Genomic DNA, 20,801 nt, shown 5'->3' on the forward strand with positions numbered 1-20,801 from the left:
CTTCTCATGACTTCTGGGCCTTCACATCTGGCCCCGGGCTCCAGGATCTAGCTTCTCATCCTGCTGTGCCCAGGAAGTCTGAAGGGTCCAGAGGCAGCGTCAACCACCTGCAAGCCCCAAGCTCCCACAGCCAGCAGCAGCTTCACTGACACCCCTGGGGAGTGGAGGGCTGGTAGAAACCTAGATGCCTGGAGCCACCACTGAGTGGGCAGCCGGCTGTTTTACGGTCAAGGGCCAGGAGGAAGTGCGGCTCCAGGGCACCTGGGCTCTGTTGGCCTCGGTGCCAGTACCTGGCTGTGCGCGGAGGACCTTGAGGTGTGGGGCCAGTGCGCCCCTGGGGCTGGGGAGGAAGCAGCACCTGAAGGTGCTGTCCACTTTCCTCAGCTTGGCCGTCTCTCGGTACCAGGCTGCTGCCCCACGAGTCTGCCCTCCTGGGCCACTGTACTTACAGAGGCGGGGCAGGGTGCACCTCTGGCCGGGCAGCTCCCACCTCAGTCCCACCCTCGTGGGCTCTAACAGGCTCCTCTTCCTGCTTCCTAAGGCCTTGCCTGGTTCCAGCTGTAGCAGCACATGGACAAAGGGAGTGGGCCACGGCTAGACTCTGGTCCCTTTATTGAGCCTGAGAGACCAGTGGGTACATACCAACAAAAATAAATTTCTCTCCCGAAGCCTGCCTGCAGGCTGGGGCCCCCAGTGTGTCCTGGCTGGTGCCCATGGCTGTCCACAACCCCAGCAGCACAGGTCTGGCTCCCCAGGAGTGACAGGATGCTGGCTGCTCAATATCTGGAGATCCTAGGTGGAGCAGGGAGGGAGTCCCCATGGGCCTCCACCCCCAGCAGAGCAGGCCCCATCAACATTCACGGTCTGTGCTGGGCTCCTGGGGCTCGCTCAGTCATCGCTCAGGGTGATGACGTCGTATTCGATGCCCTGGTGCTGCAGCTGTTGGATGTGTTCGGGCACCGCCTCCTCTGTGCCAAAGAGGCCCTGGGCTTGGGCCATGGCAGCGTCGGCCACCGCTGCCGGGGAGGGGAGAGGACGGTGACCTGAGGCCCAGGAATGAGGCCTGGCTCCCAGGCCCCCGAGACCCTCGGGGTCTAGCCCTGTACCTGTGACAGCTGAGTGTGCCGCAGCCTCGAGCTGGGCCTGGGTGACCAACTGCTGGCCCGGGGACACAGGCACGTATTGGATCTGGAGAAGAGAAGCCAGTGAGACACAGCCTTACAGGCCCCCTGCCTGGACCTCTGCTCCCCTGGGTCCCCAGGGGCTCTACCTGGGACTCCTGAAGGAAGGGGGCCCCTTGCTCATACTGGATGTGCGTGATCTGGCCCTCCTGTACCTGGAGAGAGGAAGCCCACATAGTGATCCTGGAAGGAGGTGTCGGTGCCTCTCCACCCCGCTCCCCTGGCCTTGCCCCAGGCCTGGCCTACCTGGATGTGATGGCCCTCGGGCACCACCACATATTCCTGGGGAAGGAGCTGCTGGACTCCGTCTGGGGAAATGATGTACTGTACCTGAGAAGGGAGAAGAGGCAGATGCTGACAGCCCGCCCCCCGGGAGCTCCACGAGGAAGGCAGAGCAGAGTGGCTGGGGACACCCACCCCATCAGCAATGGCAACTGCAAGGATGGACCCTCAGAGGGATCATTTGCAAAGTACTGTCCCCCCTCCTCCTGGGGGGAGGATGGGTGCCCCGGCCCGGGTGGTCAGCAGCGGCAGCTCACCTGGCTGTCAGATGCCACCAGGTGCTGGACCATCTGGCCGTCTGCTGTGGTGATCTCTTGGATGTAGGCGGCTTCCTCCTGTCATGGCCAGGCCAGCTCTAGCTTCAGATTTCTGGGTGCCCCCACCCCTGTCCCCAACCCGCCAGCGGGGCCCCCAAACTCAGGCTCTCACCGGATTGCTCACTGTCTGTTCCTGGGCCACGAAGATGTGTTCCTGGCCCAGTGCCTGTTGGAGCCGCTCCGGACCCAGGACTCCGTGACTGGACTGGAAGGCAGCTGGGCAGAAAAGAGGGGGGACATTCGCTCAGGGGTTCCAGGGAAACCTGACATGGCCCGGCTCCACCCCAGCCCAAGGGTGTGTGCTGGGGCAGTGGCTCCAGTCCCAGGTCCACCCTGGGGTCCTGCTCACTGTGCAGTGTGGCCAGCGTTTCGTCATCACTGTTGAGGATGATGGTCTGGGTTGGGGGCCGGGCTGGGGCCCGTGCAGTGGGGGCTGCCGTCTTCCTCCCGTCAGGGCTGTGGAGCCGCTGGATGTGGAACTTGAGGTGCCCGTTGCGGTTGAAGCTGAGGGAGGAGGATGCAGGCTCAGGGGCGCCCCCCCACCCTCCGCAGGCCCAGCAGCCCCACAGGCTTCGCCAAGCCTCACCGCTGCCCGCAGAGCTGGCACTCGAAGGGTTTCTCGTTGGTGTGGGTCAGCATGTGCCGCCGCAGGTCCTTCTTGTTCTTGGAGGCGAAGCTGCACTGGCTGCACTGGTGGGGCCGCAGGCTCGAGTGCTGTGCCATGTGGGCCTGCGGGCGGGGTGGGGCAGCGCTGCTCAGGACAGACGGCTCCGATGCAACAGACCTGTGCTCAGTCTGCTGCCACCCCGCTGGCTCCATCATGAGGCCACTCAGCCCATCCCTGCTCCCCCTCAGGTCACCCCTGTGAAACATACTGGCTCAAAGAGGGGCCTCTAAAGGTCACCCCCAGCCCTGACACTCTGGGCTCTGCCCGCCCCCCCACACAGAGCTGTGTGAGGATTCAGCACGCAGTCAGAACTGAGAACTGGTCCTTCTGGGGATGGAGTCCCCGGAACTTCCCTCGTGTCTCCCCAGCTGCCTCACGGTACCACCCCTCTGCTCCTGCCAACCCAGCTCAGCCATCACCTCCAGGAAGTCCCCCCAGCACCCCAAGTCCACGTGACTCATTTCCTGTGTGTGTGCGCTGCGTTCACCCTGGGGACACTGTCTGGTGTCAGTCCCCGCCTGGTGTGTCTCCCCACCAGACTGAGCCCCCTGAGAGCTGGGGCCTTGCTGAGTCACCTCTGAGCCCAGTGGGGAGCGGAAGATCCGGCATGGAGGGTGCTTAGTCAAGCTTTGTTACACAGACAGGGGCCAGCAGAGAAACAGGGCACCTACCCGGACCTCGGGCCACTGGCGAGCGCTGAACGGGCAGTCAGGGCACTTGAAGGCTCCCGGCCCGGCGTGGGCCCGTTTGTGACTCTCCATCTCTGCTCGGCCGGTGAAGGCCTCGGCACAGATCTTGCAGGAAAACTTCTTTGATGAGGCAGTAGCTGCAGATGGCGGCGAGGGGGGCACTACCAGGCCCAGGGGTTTGCTGGCTGCAGGAGGTGGGGAGGCAGAGCCCTGAGGGTCCCTTGGCTGGTGGGTCCTGGCTGGAGCCGGGGGCTCAGGACCATCTCTGGGCAGCCCCCCATACTGCAGGAGGGGCCACTTGGCGCCGGAGGCCAAGGCTTCCGTACTTGGGAAGGAGATGGAGCTGTCTGCAGTCAGCTGTGGAGAGGGGGCGGGACGTGAGGGAAAAGGGCGGTGCGGAGGGGCGGGGCTGGGCAGGGACCGGAAGCAGGGGGCGGGTAGATGGGCGAGGGCGGAGCTAGCCCCCTTCCAGCCTCACCTGGATCTGGTGCAGCTGGGTCCCGTCGGCTGCCATGATGAAGTGCGTGCCAGCTTCTTTCAGGGTGTCACCCACGACCACGGTCTGGGCTGCCTCCCCCGGGGGCTCCTCGCTGTGGGCACAGATGCCAGGAGTGGGAAGCAGAGCTCCAGGGGAGACTAGCGGGCCACGGGAGCCTCTCCCCTGGGAGAGCCCTCCTTTCACAGTAGACCACGGCCACCACAGACCGGCCCTGGGCTCCTCCCTTTACCAGCCGGACCTCCGCTGCCTTTTTCACAAGCAGGGACCAAGTGTCCAGTGTACCGTCCAGCTTAGCAGTGGTCATCCCCACCCCCTCACGGGCATGGAGTGATGAGATGAAGGGCTCCAGGAATCAAGCCCAAGTCTGACTAAGCGGGGCAGGAGGAGAGGGTGAGTGGGGGAAGCAGGGATCCTGACTCCCATCCCATATTGGAATTCAGGGCTTCCTCCGATGGCCCAGGGGTTCAGTGAACATGGAAAATGAACATTTCTACCCTAGACTCGCTCAGCCTAGAAGAATCCAAGTGCAGCGGTGGGGCCTCTGATGTCGCGGAGGAGCCCGAGCGTGTGACGAAGGTCAGAACTGGCCAGACCTCAGGGATCCAGAACCAGGAGCACGTGGCCCACAGGCCAGGCTCAGATCCACAGCGCGTCTGACCTTCGGGGCGCTACTGCACTCCCTCCTCACGTGTAAAGTGAGGGGAACAGGTACCCCACAGGAGTGGTTACCCGAGTCCACGACTGTCAAGTGCCTGGAATTTCTTAAGTAGCCCTTACTTAACCCATGAGGGACACCATACCCCTACAGCCCAGTCGTTTACATGCATTAGTTTTACCTCCTGCGAACTAGGCGTGGGTGGGCGGGGTGCTCCCCTCACCACGCCTATTAACGGCCGCAGGTCTCACCTGTAAGGCGTGCCGGGAGTCGAAGTGCCCTCCTCCACGGTGGGGGCTGTAATGACGCTATAGCCAGCCCCGCCGAACGGCCCAGGCGCCAGGGTGATCTGCTGCAGGTCAGGGGGCGCGAGCTGGCTCTCGGCGGCCACGCTGCCTCCTGGGTCTGCCATGTGGAGGGTGACCACCTGGGGAGTGGTGCCTGCTGGGGAGGGCTGCCCCCCAGAGGACACTAACCCCGCTTCCACGTCCTCTGACTTCACCACGGCCACCTGCAATGGCATGACAGGTGGGGTTGGTGGCAGGAGCTGGCATTCGAAGTCCTTTTATCTCTCTGGGACTCAAAAGCTTGCCCACACTCCAGCCGGATCCAGTGCTTCCACCACTCATGGACACAAGCCCAGTTGTGTGTTCCTGGCAACTGGAGAGACTCTTAACAAGGATGGCACAGAGCCATACTGCCGCCGAAGGGCACTGGAGAGAGACTTAACAAGGACAGGATAGAGCATTACTGCCCCCTAGGGGCACTGGAGAGACTTAACAAGGACAGGATAAAGTGTTACTGCCCCGTAGGGGCATTGGGTAATGTCTTGAGACAGTTTTGATTGTCACAATTGGGTGGGGGGTGGATACTGGGCCCTGGCTGGTAGAAGCCAAAGAAAGTGAAGTCACTCAGTCGTGTCTGACTCTTTGCTACCCAGTGGACTGTAGCCTGCCAGGCTCCTCTGTCCATGGGATTCTCCAGGCAAGAATACTGGAATGGGTTGCCATTTCCTTCTCCAGGGGATCTTCCCAACCCAGGGATTGAACCCGGGTCTCCTGCATTGCAGGCCGATGCTTTATCCAATATGGAATTATCTAGCCCAAAGTGCCATGGTTAAGAAATCCTGAGGTAGAAGAACAAGTGACAAACCAGTAAAAAAACACAAACATCAGAGCTCTACCTCACATCTTACTCCAAAGTCTGCTTCAAATGGATTAAAGATTGAAACATAAGAAATAAAACTCAAGATCGATTAGAAGAAAATACGGGTATTTCTGTAATCCTTCGGTTGAGATTTTCCTAATCATGACGGAAGATGTTAAAACTTACAGCAACATGAATCAGAAAATGAGACCAGAAAACAAAGACACTTGGGGTGGGGGGATGGCATTTAACAATGCATATTAGAGATAAAAGGTGGAGCTTCCGTACATACAAAGAGCCCTTGCAAAGTGATAAGACGACTAATAATTTACAAGCAGGTAAGTGAGAGAATAAAGTGGTCTATGAACATACAGAAACTCAATCTCTCTTGTGATCACAAAGTTATCAATTAAGGTCTTGACACGTGTCTGTGACATGAAGAGCCTGGTAAAGACTGGCGTGCAGCACTGGCGAGGCAGTGGGGAAGCACACTCTAGTAGCAGTCATGTAATGACATGTGTTTTCATTTTTAAAATTTTTATTTATTTGGCTGAAGCAGGTCTTAGTTGCCGCATGTGGGATCCAGTTCCCTGACCAGGGATCAAACCTGGCCCCTGTGCCCTCAAAGCGAGGAATCTAAGCCACCAGACCACCAGGGAAGTCCTGACACATCACTTTAGGAGTCACGCTTGGGGTGGAACACACTGATTGTGTTTCTAGGAGGCTTCTTTTAACCCCACCACTAAAATACATGTTTATGAACACCTGGAAATACATGTTCATGGAAGCACTGCCTTGAGCTCCTGAAAGACTGGAAACCGTGCACACATGAAGGACTGACAAGATGCGCTTCAGAACACCCCCATGACAGGATGAGGCGGAGACGCCAGGAAGGAGTGGACACATGCGGCCAGGCTGCAGAGGGAAGAAGAGCTAGCCTGTCCATAAGTGCAGATGCCATGATCCCACTTTTTAGAGATCAAAAGGTCTCTGTGTTACCGAGCACCTGGACACAACTCTGCAGAAATGCTTATTAACCTGTTAACAGTGGAAATGAAGGGGAGGGGAGCAAACTTAAAGATTTTCACCCTCTGAAGAGAACATTTCTTAACACTCATTTTGGGTTTACAAAAACAAGCATATGTTTTTGTAATCAGAGAAACAAAGCAAAATGCATGATACTGGCATGAGAATGGCAAACAGATCAAAACAAAAGACCCTGTCTAGAAACACAGGGAAATCTACTGATAAAGGGGATGTTTCAAATGACTGAGGAAATGAGAGGATTCGATCTACTGCACTGGACAACTTTGGGGAAAAAAAATAAAGTTAGTCCCCTACCTTTATGCATACACCAAAAATAAATTCCTGGTGGAGTAAAGATTTAAGTGTAAAAAATGAGACGCTAAGAAGAAAATACCAATGCATGTTTATATGATCTTGAGGTGAAGAGGCTTTTCTAAGGATGATACCACAAGCAAAAACTATAAAAGCTTGATACACTGAACTATCTAAAAATCAAAAACTTCTCCCTACCCCCAAATGATGCAAACTAAACCCTATGAAGATTTCCAGGTTCAAAACAGGCTCCCTCCTCCACGGAGCTCTGTCCCCCTGGCAGCATGTTACTGTTCCAAGTTCTTGGAATTTAACATCTCAAACACACGGTTTCCATCTTTCCAAGAGGCTAAGAGACAGGAGGTGCTGACAGACCTTTCCCTGCCTTAGAGAAGCATGGAGAGGTCCAGGGAGGCAGCTGGGCGCAGCGAGGACAAGTAAAGATGATGAACTTGGGGGAGGACGTGCTGGGTTTAAGGCGCGTGAACCCCGTGAGAGGTCAGAGCTGGAGAAAGCTGTAGGAGCCTTTGTCCTGTGGGAGGTGGCACGGAGTGAGGGCGCTGGGCTAGCTGGGAAGCCAGTTCAGAGCCCTGAGCACAGTGTGGTGCTTACTGCTCAGTGCGCTGGGTGTCACTGGTGACTCCAGGGTGTGGAGCGGGAGACCGTCTGCCCTCCCTGGTCTCCTGGGGCCTCCCTGGCATAGCGGCCTCCCTCCCCTGCATCCGCCCACTGGGGTCCAGTGGATCCATCTCCCACTACCTGCGAATTCCCTGAGGGCAGGGCATGTCTACTTCACCACTTGCCTCCGCTCCCAGTGTCCAGCGCAGAGCTGACACCCAGAGTGCAGCCAGGCTGGGAAGAAGCTCACCTGCAGGGCTGTGCCACCCAGCTCCCGCTGAGTGCTCATGTTCAGCAGCAGGTCCAAGGCTGTCTGCGTGGCCACGGCTGTAGACTCCGCAGTCCCTGGGTCGGGTGGAACCTGAACCTTAGAAAGGGCTGGAAAACTGGCACCCAAGCCCCCTCCCCACCAGCTTCTGGCCCCGACCAGCACGAGCCCTGTCCCTGCTGCCACTCTTCCGCAGAACTCACCTGGCTGATAAATGATGGTGGCGCCACCCAAGGTGTCAGAACAGAGCAGTGGGGGGGTCTCAGGGGACTGGGAAGGTGCAGCCTCTGAGGGGATCTGCGGGGTGAGAATATGGCCAAGGGTGACAGGGGGCAGCTCAGATTCAAGACACCTCCTGTGTCTTGAAGTGTAAGACACTTCACATCTATTGGCTTGTTTGATCTTTACTCTCTTCAAGGTATTTACCAGCTCCATGTAGGATCCCCCGGCTAGTAAGGAGGAGAACTGGGACTTGAACACAAGGCTGGCTGACTCCAGAGCCCCTCTATGCTCTGCCAGCACATTGTGGTGGTCCATCCTTAGGGGCTAGGAGCGGGCAGGCAACATACTCAGCCACGAGACTGTATTTCTCAGCCTGCTTTGCAGCTGGATAAAGTCTGGCTATGTGTGGCTAAGCAGGAGCTTCTGGTAAAGTTCATGAGGAAGATAAGATGGATATATGGCACGCATCCTTTTTCCTCTTCCCCCATCCCTTCCTCCTGCTTCTTATCTGGGATGGTGAGAAAGGCTGGAGCTCCTGCAGCTACACTGGACCATGAGGCAACCACAAAAATGGGAATCATATGCGTAGGAAGATATATTGAGAGAGTTTGGTCCTTGACGACTGACCAGGGAGCTGCCACATCAGCCCTGGGCTGCTCCCCTTTGGACTCCTTTTGTGTGAGAGAAGAATAAACTATTACCACGACCTGGCTCCTGACACTTCGTTCTCTATTACTAGCACTGGAAAGCCCACCCCTCCTCAGAGCTTAGGGACAGCATCTCTGTGCCCTCGGCCACCCTTCACCCCGTCCAGGGAGGCAGGGCTCATTTTGTTGTACCCCACATGCCGACAAGGATCCTGGGGCTGGGGGAGGCGGCGTCACATGGCCTCTCGGCCCATGTCCCCCACCCCTTCTACCCGCTGCCTGTGCTTACCTCAGGAGGTCCTGGGGAGCTGGCGGGGGGCCCAGGGGCCGTGCTGTGCTGCTGCTTCAGCTCCTCGATCTGCTGCAGGGAGAAGAAGGGGCGGCGGCGGGAGGGGGGCTCCTCGGGGTGGCGCCGCCCCCACTCCTCGAAGCTGCTGGCGTGCCGGCACCGCACATGCAGCCGCAGGTTCTTCTTGTGCCGCGTGCTGAAGTGGCAGTACTCGCAGGCAAAGGGCTTGGCCCCTGCAGGCACACCAGGAGGCAGCCTTGGAGTCACCCGCCCCCTCGGGGAACCCTTCTTCGACCCCAAGGACCTCTCCAGCTGACTGACTCCCAGCACCGCACTCCCAAGCGCAGGGAAAGCACACTCTGTCCTTGCTGGTGGGCAGAACAGAGACCAGCCAGGTCTCCCTCTGCACTCACGGCCTTCCTCCGAGCACCCAGTTCAAGGTCACGTGACCACACACCTCTCTTCCCGACTTGCTTCCCCACAGGGAGCTGGGAATCCAGCTAAGGGCAGCCCTGGCTCCCTTTCTCTAGCCTTCCCTCGTGTGCCTGCCAGAGGGCCAGGCACCAAAAAAAGGCAACTTCTGCCATCCATCTTCTATGGCTTCCTCTGGTGAGGGCAGGGCCTATGTAAGACCCGTCTCGAGTCCCAGTGCCCAGAATGGACAGGGCTCAGGGAACAAATGGTTTTATGACCACCACAGGGTTGGCACATCTGATTCTCTCCTTTCACAGCTAAGAAAGGCTCAGAGAGGGCAAAGACTGACCCCGGGTCATACAGAGAGTAGCTAGCTGAGCTCATCTGAGCTTAGGTGAGCGACAGTCCCGGGTGGGGTGGGGTGGCAATTCCCTTCCACTGAAGAGCTGGGGCTGCCAAGGCTTGGGGGTGGGGGGATGGCTAACAAGACAGAGCCGAGCCTCCACTATGGAGCCCTGCTGTGTTGAGGGGTGGGGCCGGCCGGACCTGTATGCTTGACGGCCACGTGGGATAGCAGGAAGTCCTCTCGGAAGGTGCGGTAGGGGCAAAAGCTACACTTGAAGGGCTTGTCGCTGACGTGGGACAGCTGGTGGTTGAGCAGCGCCTTCTTGTCCTCGCAAACAAACTCGCAGAACTCGCACTTGAACCTGGAGGTGGTTGGAGCAGAGAGAGCTCAGCAGTGGGGCACAGCGGGGCGCTGCAGCCCCAGGGGCTCTTCGGGGGTGTACCTGCGGTTGGCGACAGCCTGAATGTGCGTGAGCAGGTGCATTTTGAAGGTGTAGCGCTTCTTAAAGGACTTTCCACACTGCAGGGGGTGGGGTGGGTTAGATGAAAGAGCCGCCCCCCAGCAGGCCCCCTCACGCCCCAGCCCTGCACTCAGCCCCACCCACCTTGTCGCACATGTGGGGCTTCTCGGTGCTGTGTGTCTTCATGTGCTGAGTGAGTCTCTTTTGCATGGGGTAGACACGGCCACACACGGGGCAGGGGAAGGAGCTCAGCTTTGGGGTCTGGGAAGGGGCAGAAGGGGACGGGTGGACATAGAAGGCAAGCAGGGAGGGTGAGCCAGTGCCTGAGCCTCCCGCCCCCGCCCCTCCACCCCGCAGGCAGCCCGCAAGCAGGCGCCCTTCCCAGGCCTGAGCCCCAGACTCACCGGGTCTGGCCTCTTTTTCCTAGGGGAGAAAGACGCAGGAGTCAGACCATCACGTGCCCAAGCCCACCCCAGACCCTCTCCCATTGACCAGACCCAGTCTCAGCCCTGATCCTAGCCCCCTTCTGTGAGAAGGGCATTCCCCCACTGGAGCTCGCTGGAGAAAATGTGAAGAGGTGTGTGGTAAGTTCTGCAACTTAGCTTTAGAAACAAGCCATTCTCTGTCACAAAACACATTTGTGTTTTAAAAACTCTGAGAAATTATGCAGCAGTAGAGAGCTGCTGAACCAAGTGCTTGTTCAACCTGGTATCCCTAATATCATGCGGACAAAGGACTCCTCCTTCCTTTTTATTTATATTTTTAAAGAAAAACCTATAAGAGGGAATCCCCTGACAGTCCAATGGTTAGGGCTTGATATTTCCACCGCTAGGGCCTGGGTTCAATCCCTGGTCAGAGAACTAAGAACCTGCAAGTCATGCCAAAGAGAAAGAAAAAAAAGGTATAACAGAGAACTGGCTTTAGATCCTTTTCTGAGCCCCTTTAGGTACACGATTTCCTTTAACCACCTCGACAATGATAGTCCCCAATTTACAAAGCTTGAAGCAGGAAAGAGACTGAGTAAGAGACCTCTAGGCACCCCCACTGCCCCGCTCTGAGCCGAGTGATCTGGGACGACTTGTCCTGCTGTTCCCAGGTCTGTCATGGGCTGCGAAGGGGCTGACCCAGAGCAGGGGCTCAGTACGTGGGAACTGGGGTCACCCCGGGCCTCTGCCTCCCCAGCCCTACTGACCGATCCCGGCTGTGCACAGCCGCGTGCCGAATGACGTCCTTCCGGTAGACGCTGGTGTAGCTGCATTTGTCACACTTGTAGGGCTTACTGCCCACGTGGTTGAACATGTGCTCCTGGGAGACAGGCAGAAGGATAGGGCTGGAGCATAACCTCCCTTCCTGCCCACCTGCCCTGTGCCCACAGCCTTAGAGTTGTCCCTCCCCAGTGCACCTCGCAACAATACCTGCTCCCCACCCTTCCTGCCGAGGTCCAGAGAATAACCTCTAGGCCCAGTCTGAGGGAGGAAGCACCGTGTGTGCAGAAAGTGCAAAACTCGGGCCATCGGAGCTCAAGGTATCCCCAGCCCCCACGACGGCCCGTTCCACCTCACTCTGGCCAAGCCAAGCTGCAGATCCCTGGGTAGTAAAATGGGACCTTTCGACTCTCCTGGTGGCGCAGTGGAATAAGAATCTGCCTGCCAACGCAGGGGACACACGTTCAGTGCCTGGCCAGGAAGGTTCCACATGCTGTAGAGCAACTAAGCCAGTGTGCTGCACCTATGAAGCCTGATGCCTGGAGCCTGGGCCCCGCAATGAGTAGACCCCGCTCACACAACTAGAGAAAGCCTACACAAAGCAATGAAGACCCGGCGCGGCCAAAAATAAACATAATAATAATAAAAAAATGGGACTCTTGACACTTAAGACCTCATTGGGCTACATGAGGATGACATCAGAGCATCTACAAGATACAAGGCAGGCTCCGGCTGCTGCAGGCCCACAGGCACCTCTGGGCAGATGATGAAAAGGACCTGCTGGAGACTAACACAGTGAAGGAGATTAACGCAGCTTTCCAGCCACCTGCCAGGTGTGCTGGTGGTGAGGCAAGTCTAAGACATGATGTGACTCTGTAGTGTGCAGCCTGCAAAAGGACACCCTCGGCCTGGAGATGGGGCAGGAAGGGGCCCGTCACCACCACGTCACCACCACTCCCCTTCAGGGCCTTCTCCCAGGCAGCATCCCTTCCTGCCCCGGTCCCCCTGCCACACCTTGAGTGAGGACCAGCGACGGGAGCGGTAGCTGCACTGCAGGCACCTGAAGAGCTGGGGGTTGCCGGCCTCGTGGGAGTTGACATGGAAGCGCAGATCCTCGTGGGACAGGAAGCGGGAGCCGCAGATGCGGCACAGGAAAGGCCGCAGGAGCGGTTTGGGTGACTTGTAATAGTACCTGCTAGGAGGATGGTGGAGGAGGTCTGGAAGGGCCAGACTGCCACTCCCCACCCTCAGCCCTCATCTCGGCACCCGTACTTGCGGTATTTCTTGCCAAGGAAGCGCCTGGAGGGTCGACCACGGCGGCGGGGCAGGGCGTCAGCCTCATCCTGGTAGGATGCCGCCGCGCTCCTCGCATCTGACTGGCTCACACTGGGTTCCACGGGGGCCCGGTTGGCCTTGCCCAGGGCCACCAGGCGTCCCCGCCCTGAGGAGCTGGGTGCCTCGGGGTCTTGTGGCTCCAGAGGGCTCTGTCCACTTTGTGGACTCACTAAAGGCTCTCCTTCCACACCTGCCACGGACACACCATAACAGATGTGGACAGGTGTGTCAGAGGCCAGTCAAGATACACCCCCACACACATGGTCCAGACCACTGATGGGCACAGCAGGCTGCGGGACAGATGCAGGCAGCCATGATCAGACAGCATCCCCTCCTACAGCTGTCAGCTGCACGCCTTAAACGGGACGGTCTGGAGCAGCACTGGAAGAGCCAGGACCTTCCGGCCAGAAGACCTGCCTGCAGGCTGAACTCAGTCACCAATCTGCTGTGTGTCCTCAGGCAAAGCCCCGCCCCTCTCTGAGTCTCCTTTTCCCCTATCTGTCAAAGGGAGGTAACTGTTGCTCTTGTGACCTCACAGGGACATTCTAAGATCTGGGGAGCAACAGCAACACTTAATCACTGGTTTTCCCAGGGGAGGCTGGGAGCCTGAAGAGCAGATGGGAGGGAGGGAGGAGACATCACAGCCCAGTTGCAAAGCCTCTGTTATCAAAACATCAGAATACATTGCCTATTCAAAAACACTAACAGTATTTCACTGTAATGTTTTAAAAATTCAAAACATGTTAAAAAAATCCAAAATATTTTATGGGAAATGCTGGTAACATCTTGTTTCTAACAGGATATTCAGGTGTATTCACTTGTGGAAATTCACTGACCTGGGTAAAGAATCTGGCAGCCAATGCAAGGCACACAGGCTCGATCCCCGATCTCGGGAGATCCCACATGCTGTGGAACAACTAAACCCTGCACCACAACTACTAAGCCTATGCTCTAGAGCCCGGGAGCCACGATGACTGAGCCTGCGTGCGGCAAGTACTGAAGCCCTTAGAGCCTGTGCTCTGCAATAAGAGAAGCCCCGGCAATGAGAAGGCTGTGCATCGCAACTGGAGAAAAGCCCTCGAAGCAACGAAGACTCAGCACAGCCAAAAATAAACACATACAGAAAATTTTTTTAAAATGCACTGAGCTGTGCAGTTAGCATACATGTGCTTTCCTGAACATAAACCTCAGTAAAAAGTTACTTTACAAAGAAGACTAGGGACTTCCCTGGCAGTCCACGGGTTAAGACACAGTGCTTCCAATGCCAGGGGTGTGGGTTTGATCCCTGGTTGGGGAACTAAGGTCTCACATGCCATGAGGTGTAGCCAAAAATGAAGAGAAGAAAAGAACACTAAAAAAAATATAACCACTCCTCCACACACACTACTGCATGTACAAAAACCAAGACCTTGTGTTTCTGGCATGTCTATTTAAGCTTTAAAACAATCCTAAGAGACAGGCACCATCACCTCATTCACAATAAGGGAAGGAGCGATTCAAGAGGCAAAGCGACCCACTCCAGGTCACATAGCTGGTAGGAGGCAGAGCTGGCATTCTGTCCATGGGAGCCTCCCCTGTCCCGAGCCTGTCACGCTCCAAGTCCGTGCTCCTCTGACATTGTCTCAAACCTCAGACTTATTCTTGTTTTGATAATAATTAGCTCAGTTGTAAATATTCCAATTTCCATGCTGTGACAGCTTCCCACCGAAAAGCCTTATCGGACAGCTGGTGTATCTTAACCCTCGAGCTCGGAAGGGGAGGGCTTTCCCCGTTACCCGGAGGCCGGCAGGTCATCCCGGTGGGTCTGAGACTTGCTGTTTTGCACAGCATGCTCTGTCCCCAGGCTCCACGGAAGCAAGCAGGGAACGAGGCCACCCCTGGGCCCCACCCGTACCCCTAAGGCCCCACTCTCACCATCTGGGAGATCCAAGGTCTCCAGGCGAGGCAGCTTCCGGGGCCGGCCAGGTCTCCTGCGGGGCCTCAGGGTACTGGGGGTGGGGCGCTGGGCCCGCAGCTGCCGGCCCCGGGGCTCGTCATCTGCAGGGTTATAGTCGCTGTCTTCTGTGGGGAAAGCAAGAGAAGGAGGGCTACAGCCTTGACCTTTCAGCCCTGACCCCTTGCCAGCTTTCCTGGAAAGAGGCCCACTTCCCCATCTCTGCCTGCTCCTCCTTCCAAACCCAACAGTGATGCCGCCTCCAGGAAGCCCTCCTGATGTTCCCCTAGCTGACTGTCAGTACTCATCTTTGAGGCCCTGCAGTCCTTTCTCTGGACCATTCCTAACACCTACCATTAGCTCATATGTACCTTAATGTGAATCAGAAAAAAAGTGCCCCTTCCTCAATACGCTTTATAGTCATTGTTTAGAAAAAAAGAGTCTAGTCATTCAAGTCTACAAAGTATGACTATGCTACCCATTAAAGGAGCTGCTCGCTGTATGTGACTCTTGAGCGTACAAAATGTACCTAGTCTAAACTGAGGCGTAAACTAAGATATAATTAAGTATAAAATACACATCAGATTACCAAAAATTAGAATGAAAAAAAAGTAATTTGTTAAAAATTTTTTATAATGATTGCATACTGAAATTAGATTTTAGACATAATAGGTAAATAAAATATAATATGACTGACTTTAAATTCATCTTTTTACTTTTAATACAGCTACTAAAAAAGTGCACATGTGGCTTGCATTCTGTTTCTGCTAGACAAATGGGATGTGACCCTTAGACACAGTGCTGTTTCTCAGTGCACGGTCTGGATAACTGCACATGAAGCTCCTGGTCCCAAAGCCCCAACTCCTCTTATCTTATGCTGGAGGCACTCCTGGCTGCGCCTGTGCCAATTCCGCTTTCCTGGCCCTTCATGTGGGCCAGAGGGAGCTCAGTATATGCAGATGTGGGAGGGCAGCAGGTCTGGGAGCCTACCCTCCAGGTCATCGATGGCACCAGCATCTATGATGTCATCGTCGTCTTCCTCCTCTGGGCCCTCTTCCTCCTGGGGCTGGGCTGAGCTGCCCCACTTGCGCGGACGCCCCTTCTTACCAGCTGCTACTGCTGGGGGTGGGGAAGCAGGGTACAACAAGCTTGTCAAGTCTGACTCTTGGCACTCCATGTGTGCAGGCGGGCAGGCCAGCCGCTATCAACGCACCTGGGCGGAAGTGCCGCTCCCGCATGTGGCGTAGCAGAGTGGCCTTGGTGCTGCTCCGGTACTGGCACATCTTGCACTTGAACTGCTGCACCACCACCACCTCCATCATGGCCTCCAGGCTCTGCAAGTCCGGCTCCTCGGTGCCAGAACCCAGGGGTGGCTGCGCCGGGGAGCTGGGCCCACCCTGCGCTTCCTCTGGTGGCTCCAGGCACGTGGACGTGGATGTGGGGCCATCAGCCAGGGCCTCGATGGCTGCCAGGCTATGGGCCAGGGTAGAACTGGACATTGGTGACGCCATGGGGGCACCTGGCAGGGGTGGTGGTGGTGGTGAGGGAATCAGAGGGAAATGGAGAGGGAAACTGGCCATGAGCTACCGCTGCCCCTCCCAGGCAAGCTCAGGGGTCCTAGAACCCACGCCCACCATAGTAACCATGGGGAAACCGAGAGGCCAGGGGCAGCGGATTAACCTGCCAAGATCATACAGTAAGTCTGCGGCAGAGCCTGCCTGTCCTACCCCCACCCACGGCAGGGCTCCCTGGGCATAGTGCTGTGCTTTTACCATCGTCTGGTCCCTGCAGGATCAGGTACCGTGTGGCCTCGGCCCCGCTGCCCTCCGCACTGGTCACGGTGATGCAGCCTAGGCAGAGACAGGAGGAGCGGATGCCCAGCTGATAAGGACAACCGTAGTGCCAACACTCACTCCGATTCACCCATGCAACTGTGAAATCGGCTGCCCCGTGACCCACCTCCCATCCAGAGCAAGGCTGTTGGGAGGTCTGGGACGTGTGACATGCTAGCCCCACAGCCAGTCCATAGCTGTCTGCCTCTAACCACTACACCTGGAAGGTCTCCCTCTTTTCCTCTGCAGTCTCCTCTAAGGTTAAGGCCCAGCTGCTGCACCACTTTCTTAGGACTGGCTTTCGAGACCACCTCAGGGCCTTTCCAAGTGCTACGACCCTTACACAGATCACTGATGGTAGAAAATAGTCTGGCAAATCATGAGCACCAGCTCTGGAGTCAGACTGAGCTCATGGCCCAACACTTGCTGATGCAGGGGCTATGCTTGTTTACATCCTCTGTGCCTCGGCTTCCTCACCTAGGCTGTGAGAGCAATAATAGCATGTACCTTTTAGGGTTACCAAGAGGACCAATGACTGACTGCTACAGGCAGAGTGTTTAGAACAGACTCCAGGGCAAAGTCAGGTATTTTGTGCTTAATCGCTCAGTTATGTCTGACTCTTTGCGACCCCATGGATTATAGCCCACCAGGCTCCTCTGTCCATGGGATCCTCCAGGCAAGAATACTGGGGTGGGTAGTCATGCCCTTCTCCAGGTGATCTTCCTGACCTAGGGATCAAACTCGGGTCTCCTGCACTGCAGGACTCTACCATCTGAGCCACCAGAAAAGCCCCAAAGTCAGGTCAATCCTCATGTCATTTAGTACTATGAGATGCGGTTGCTGCTTCCACGTTACAACCTCAAAGTGATAAAGTTATCTGCCTGAGTCCGCACAGCTGGTTCTGTAGGGAAACCCTGGAGGGGCAACTCTTGCCCATGATGGCCTGACTCACTCCGGATGAGGTCGGTCCCGATGGTGGACTCGATGATCTTGTCAATGGCCGAGCCCAGGTCCGAGGAAGAAGCCGTGCAGTCGGACACCAGCATGTTGGGGTCTGGCAGTGCACTGGAGTGCACCAGGGCTGGGGGGCCACCCATCACCCCTGCCGCTGGCCCACGGGAAACAGAAGATGAGTCAGGGAGGTAGCCATGGGGCAGGGGGTCTGTGGTGGAGCTGCTCTCAGATACCTCCTCCTGGGGGTCAGGAAACAGGGAGAGAGGAAGCTTAGGAGCCAGGGATGGGGCTCCTTAAGGGCCCAAGGACATGGTGAGTAGAGCCACCCAACGCCCTCATACACACAGAAGACCAGTGGGAGAAGCCCTCTAGTCACAGAGCCTCCCCAAAACAAGCCCCAGGGGCCCTGGGTCTGATCAGGTATAAGGCCCCATGTCTCTTGTCCCCACACAAAAGTCAGGTGAGGCTGGTTTCACCATGCTGTCAATGAGCTGTTCCCTCTGCCTGAAACGCTTCATAGCATCACACCATGGCTAATTCCTACTCAGACACTCAGCTGATACCTCTCCTGGGAAGCTGACCCTGACCCCCAAGGCCAAGTTAGGACCCCCTCTATCCTCAGCATTTTAGTTGCCTGTGTCCCCCTCATCACTTGATGGTTCACTATGCAGTATTATGGCTCCCAAGTCAGATTCCATCAGGGCCAGAACCACATCTCTCTTGTCTCTTGCTGTAACCCCAGGGTCGAGCACAAGCTGGGCACATGCCAAGCCCATCTCTGCTGACCCAATGAAATCCCTGGAGCCCCAGGTGGAGACTGTTGTTGTGTACCTCTATGATGTGATGTCCTGAAAATGATCACTATCTGGCAAATAACGACAGTGGTGAGGGTGTGGATATTTACTGAGTGTTGAGCCCCGTGTTAATTGCTTTGCATATATTCATTTAACCCTCAAAAAAAAAAAAAAAAAAAAACCTTTCTGAGGCAAACATTTATTATTCTCACTTTACACATGAGAAAACTGACAGCTAAAGCCTGAGGAGCTTATCTAAGACCACAGAGCTAGGAGGTGGCAGACCCATGAGACTATTTTATAAAGCGTTTCCAAGAAAATATCTGGTGGCAGCTCACAACGGAGCACCCTCAGGAGTAGGTATTTCTGCTCCATTTTACAGACAGAAGACTGAGGCTCCACGAGATCTCCCAGTGAATCAGCAGAAGAGCCAAGATGTGAACCAGGGCAACAGTGGAGAGCGCAGCCCACAGCCTAGATTTGAATCCTGACTCTGTGCCCGTTTGCTTCTCTGTAACATGTGGAAAGAGTGGTATGTGCCTTACAAGGTACGAGGTTTAAATAAGAAAACCCATGCTAGGGGCCTGGCATGGGGCCTGGGTCACAGTAAACCATAAACCAATTATTAGCTACAAGCAAGCCTGCTGGCTCCTTCCCCCTGACTGCCAAGCACTGCTGCCTGCGGTCGCTGCCTCCACCCAAGCGCGGTCCATACCAGCGAGCTGCTGCCGCGGTCCGAGCTCTGCCCCACGCCGGAATCGTCGGCCTCCGCTGGCCCCGGGGCGGCCGCGGCGTCGCTGCTGTCAGCCGACACGGCTTCCGAGGTGCCCACACCCAACCCGCTCTCCGTGGGCTCCTCGGGCCGGCCAGGCCTAGGGGCCGCGTCGCTACTGCTCTCCACCTCGTTTTCCTCCATCGGCTCGGAAGGCTGCCTGACAGGGGGGCCCAAGGTCCGGGGCCTTCACTCTGTGAGAGGAGGTGACCGGGGCTGGAACCGGTGGGCCTCATTCCGGGTCCCCGCGGCCCACTCAGCTGCGCCCATGTGCCCATTTCGCAGATGCAAACACTGAGTCGCCGACGGGGCGGGGCTTTCTAGGGTACGGCGACGGGTTGCTTTGGAAAATCAGGACCAGGAAGCCTAGCCTCCCAGGATCCGGCCCTTCTCTCATCCTCGGGAGGGTGGTCAGTGGCGGGGAATCTTGACCCTTTTCTCCTCCCCTCCACAATTCCCGCAGAGTGGTTCCCTCTACGGTCCCCGTGTGGCCTCAGTGGTTCAGCCCTCCGGCCCCCGAGTCCCCCCGGGTGGAGGGTCGGTGGTACCGCCTGCAGGCCCCCAGGGTCAGTGGCTTGCTCCCCCCGCCCCTGGAGCCCATGCGGAGGGGGCTGACAGAGACGGTTCCGGGGCCTGGCGACTAGGGGCTGTCCCCGGCGCTGCCTGAGCTCCAGGCCCGACGCCATCTTGTGGCGGCGCCGGGTTTCCGCTCAGGCAAGTGCGAGAGCGACTAAAGGGCCTGGGACCCCGGGGCCCTGTTCGGACAGCCCCGCCGGCCCGGGACCTCGCCGCCGGGTCTCCCCGCAGTGTGGCCCCGCTTCCTAGCAGGGTGCGGTGTGGCGACCTGACTCTCTCCGAAGCTCACCTGACGCTTTCGTAGCGGTGTTCCTCTCCGACTCCGGCATCGACGAGGTCGCCATCCTCTTCCCCCCCGCGGCGGAGGGACCCATTGACCTCCCTGAGGCCGGGACTACTTCCTACGCCGGGCCGGAGAAAGACAGGCTTCCAATGTTCTGGAAGGTAGCCCCGAGGCCTGAAAATCATAATAGAGTCGTAAGAGAATCTGAGATTTTATATGTCGCTTAGTATGAGTGGAAGAATCCTCTATGGTTAGGGGCTACTTTATCTCAGGGCGGAGGAACACAGAGGAGTGGCTATGTGACGTCACTGCTGGACCCTTCCCTGGGCCGCAGGCCGGGGCGCGGCTGAGTCTGGCCCCACTTCCGGAGGCGTGGCTCCCGGTGGCCTGGCCACGCCCTTCCCGGAACAGCTCAGAAAGACGTGAAACGGAGTGTTTGGTTGGTGAGAAAGAAATAAATGTTATCGGTCTTTTCGCCTGCCTTTTAAGCGGTTACTTTACGCTTTTCATCGAACCTAATCAGATCCTTCCCGATTAGGTTTGACGTGTCCTGGGAAGAGGGAAGCATATAATCTTTGTTTTACAGATGGGGAAACTGAGGCCCTGAGATGGGAGGTGGCTGGTCCAACCTCATGTCAAGTAGAGGGACTTGGGATGCAAGTCCCGGTTGCTGGAGTTGGGGAAACGGAGAAGAATCAGCGCCCAGCCCTTGCTGAGCTTGGTACACATATTTATTATATAATGGAGCTGGAAGTGAAGACATTCTCCATATTTTCCTCTGTTCAGTGTACGTGGTGTAGATGTACTTAAAGGTCTGCCACCTTTCAGAAAGGTATGATCGCCCTTCTGATGCCCGAAATACCAGTTTTGGCAGTACCCTCAGTTTAAGCCTTTTTAGCATTTTGCACAGAAGCCTGGCGCTGGGGTTTGCCCCCAAAGTCTCTGTGTTGCATAAGTTGCTTTCGTCAGTTGAAAAATACAAATTTGCCAGGGGGGTGGGGAGGGGGAGGAAATCTAAAAAAAACTCGTGCAAAAAGTTTAAAAAGACAGGGTGCTTTGAGCTGTTACGATCTGTTTTA

At 56.6% G+C, this 20,801-nt stretch overlaps 1 protein-coding gene across 3 annotated transcripts; it reads right to left on the reverse strand.

The window, feature by feature from the left end:
• Positions 1 to 9: 9 nt before the first annotated feature.
• On the reverse strand, positions 10 to 19,827 carry ZNF335 (zinc finger protein 335). 3 transcript variants are annotated; one of them, XR_009740525.1, is made up of 29 exons: positions 19,729 to 19,827; positions 18,807 to 19,057; positions 17,296 to 17,536; positions 16,284 to 16,361; positions 15,725 to 16,030; positions 15,502 to 15,630; positions 14,493 to 14,639; positions 12,516 to 12,768; positions 12,258 to 12,438; positions 11,231 to 11,343; positions 10,443 to 10,461; positions 10,183 to 10,299; positions 10,021 to 10,097; positions 9,779 to 9,939; positions 8,819 to 9,051; positions 7,864 to 7,957; positions 7,643 to 7,737; positions 4,542 to 4,801; positions 3,615 to 3,726; positions 3,119 to 3,493; positions 2,367 to 2,509; positions 2,130 to 2,284; positions 1,893 to 1,996; positions 1,721 to 1,798; positions 1,428 to 1,511; positions 1,271 to 1,336; positions 1,107 to 1,188; positions 643 to 1,016; positions 10 to 558 (listed from the first exon to the last, which is right to left on the reverse strand). XR_009740525.1 is itself a non-coding variant. In XM_061437796.1 (28 exons), the coding sequence occupies exons 2-28, from the start codon at positions 19,005 to 19,007 to the stop codon at positions 889 to 891; spliced, it is 4,029 nt and encodes a 1,342-aa protein (XP_061293780.1). In that variant the 5' UTR covers positions 19,008 to 19,057; positions 19,729 to 19,827; the 3' UTR covers positions 596 to 888. The 3 variants fall into 3 exon arrangements, 2 of the variants coding, with proteins under 2 accessions (XP_061293780.1, XP_061293779.1); XM_061437796.1 differs by lacking the exon at positions 10 to 558 and having other exon boundaries at positions 596 to 1,016; positions 12,258 to 12,435; XM_061437795.1 differs by lacking the exon at positions 10 to 558 and having other exon boundaries at positions 596 to 1,016.
• Positions 19,828 to 20,801: the final 974 nt, after the last annotated feature.

Source organism: Bos javanicus, chromosome 13, assembly GCF_032452875.1.
Source record: "Bos javanicus breed banteng chromosome 13, ARS-OSU_banteng_1.0, whole genome shotgun sequence".
Lineage (NCBI taxonomy): Eukaryota > Metazoa > Chordata > Mammalia > Artiodactyla > Bovidae > Bos > Bos javanicus.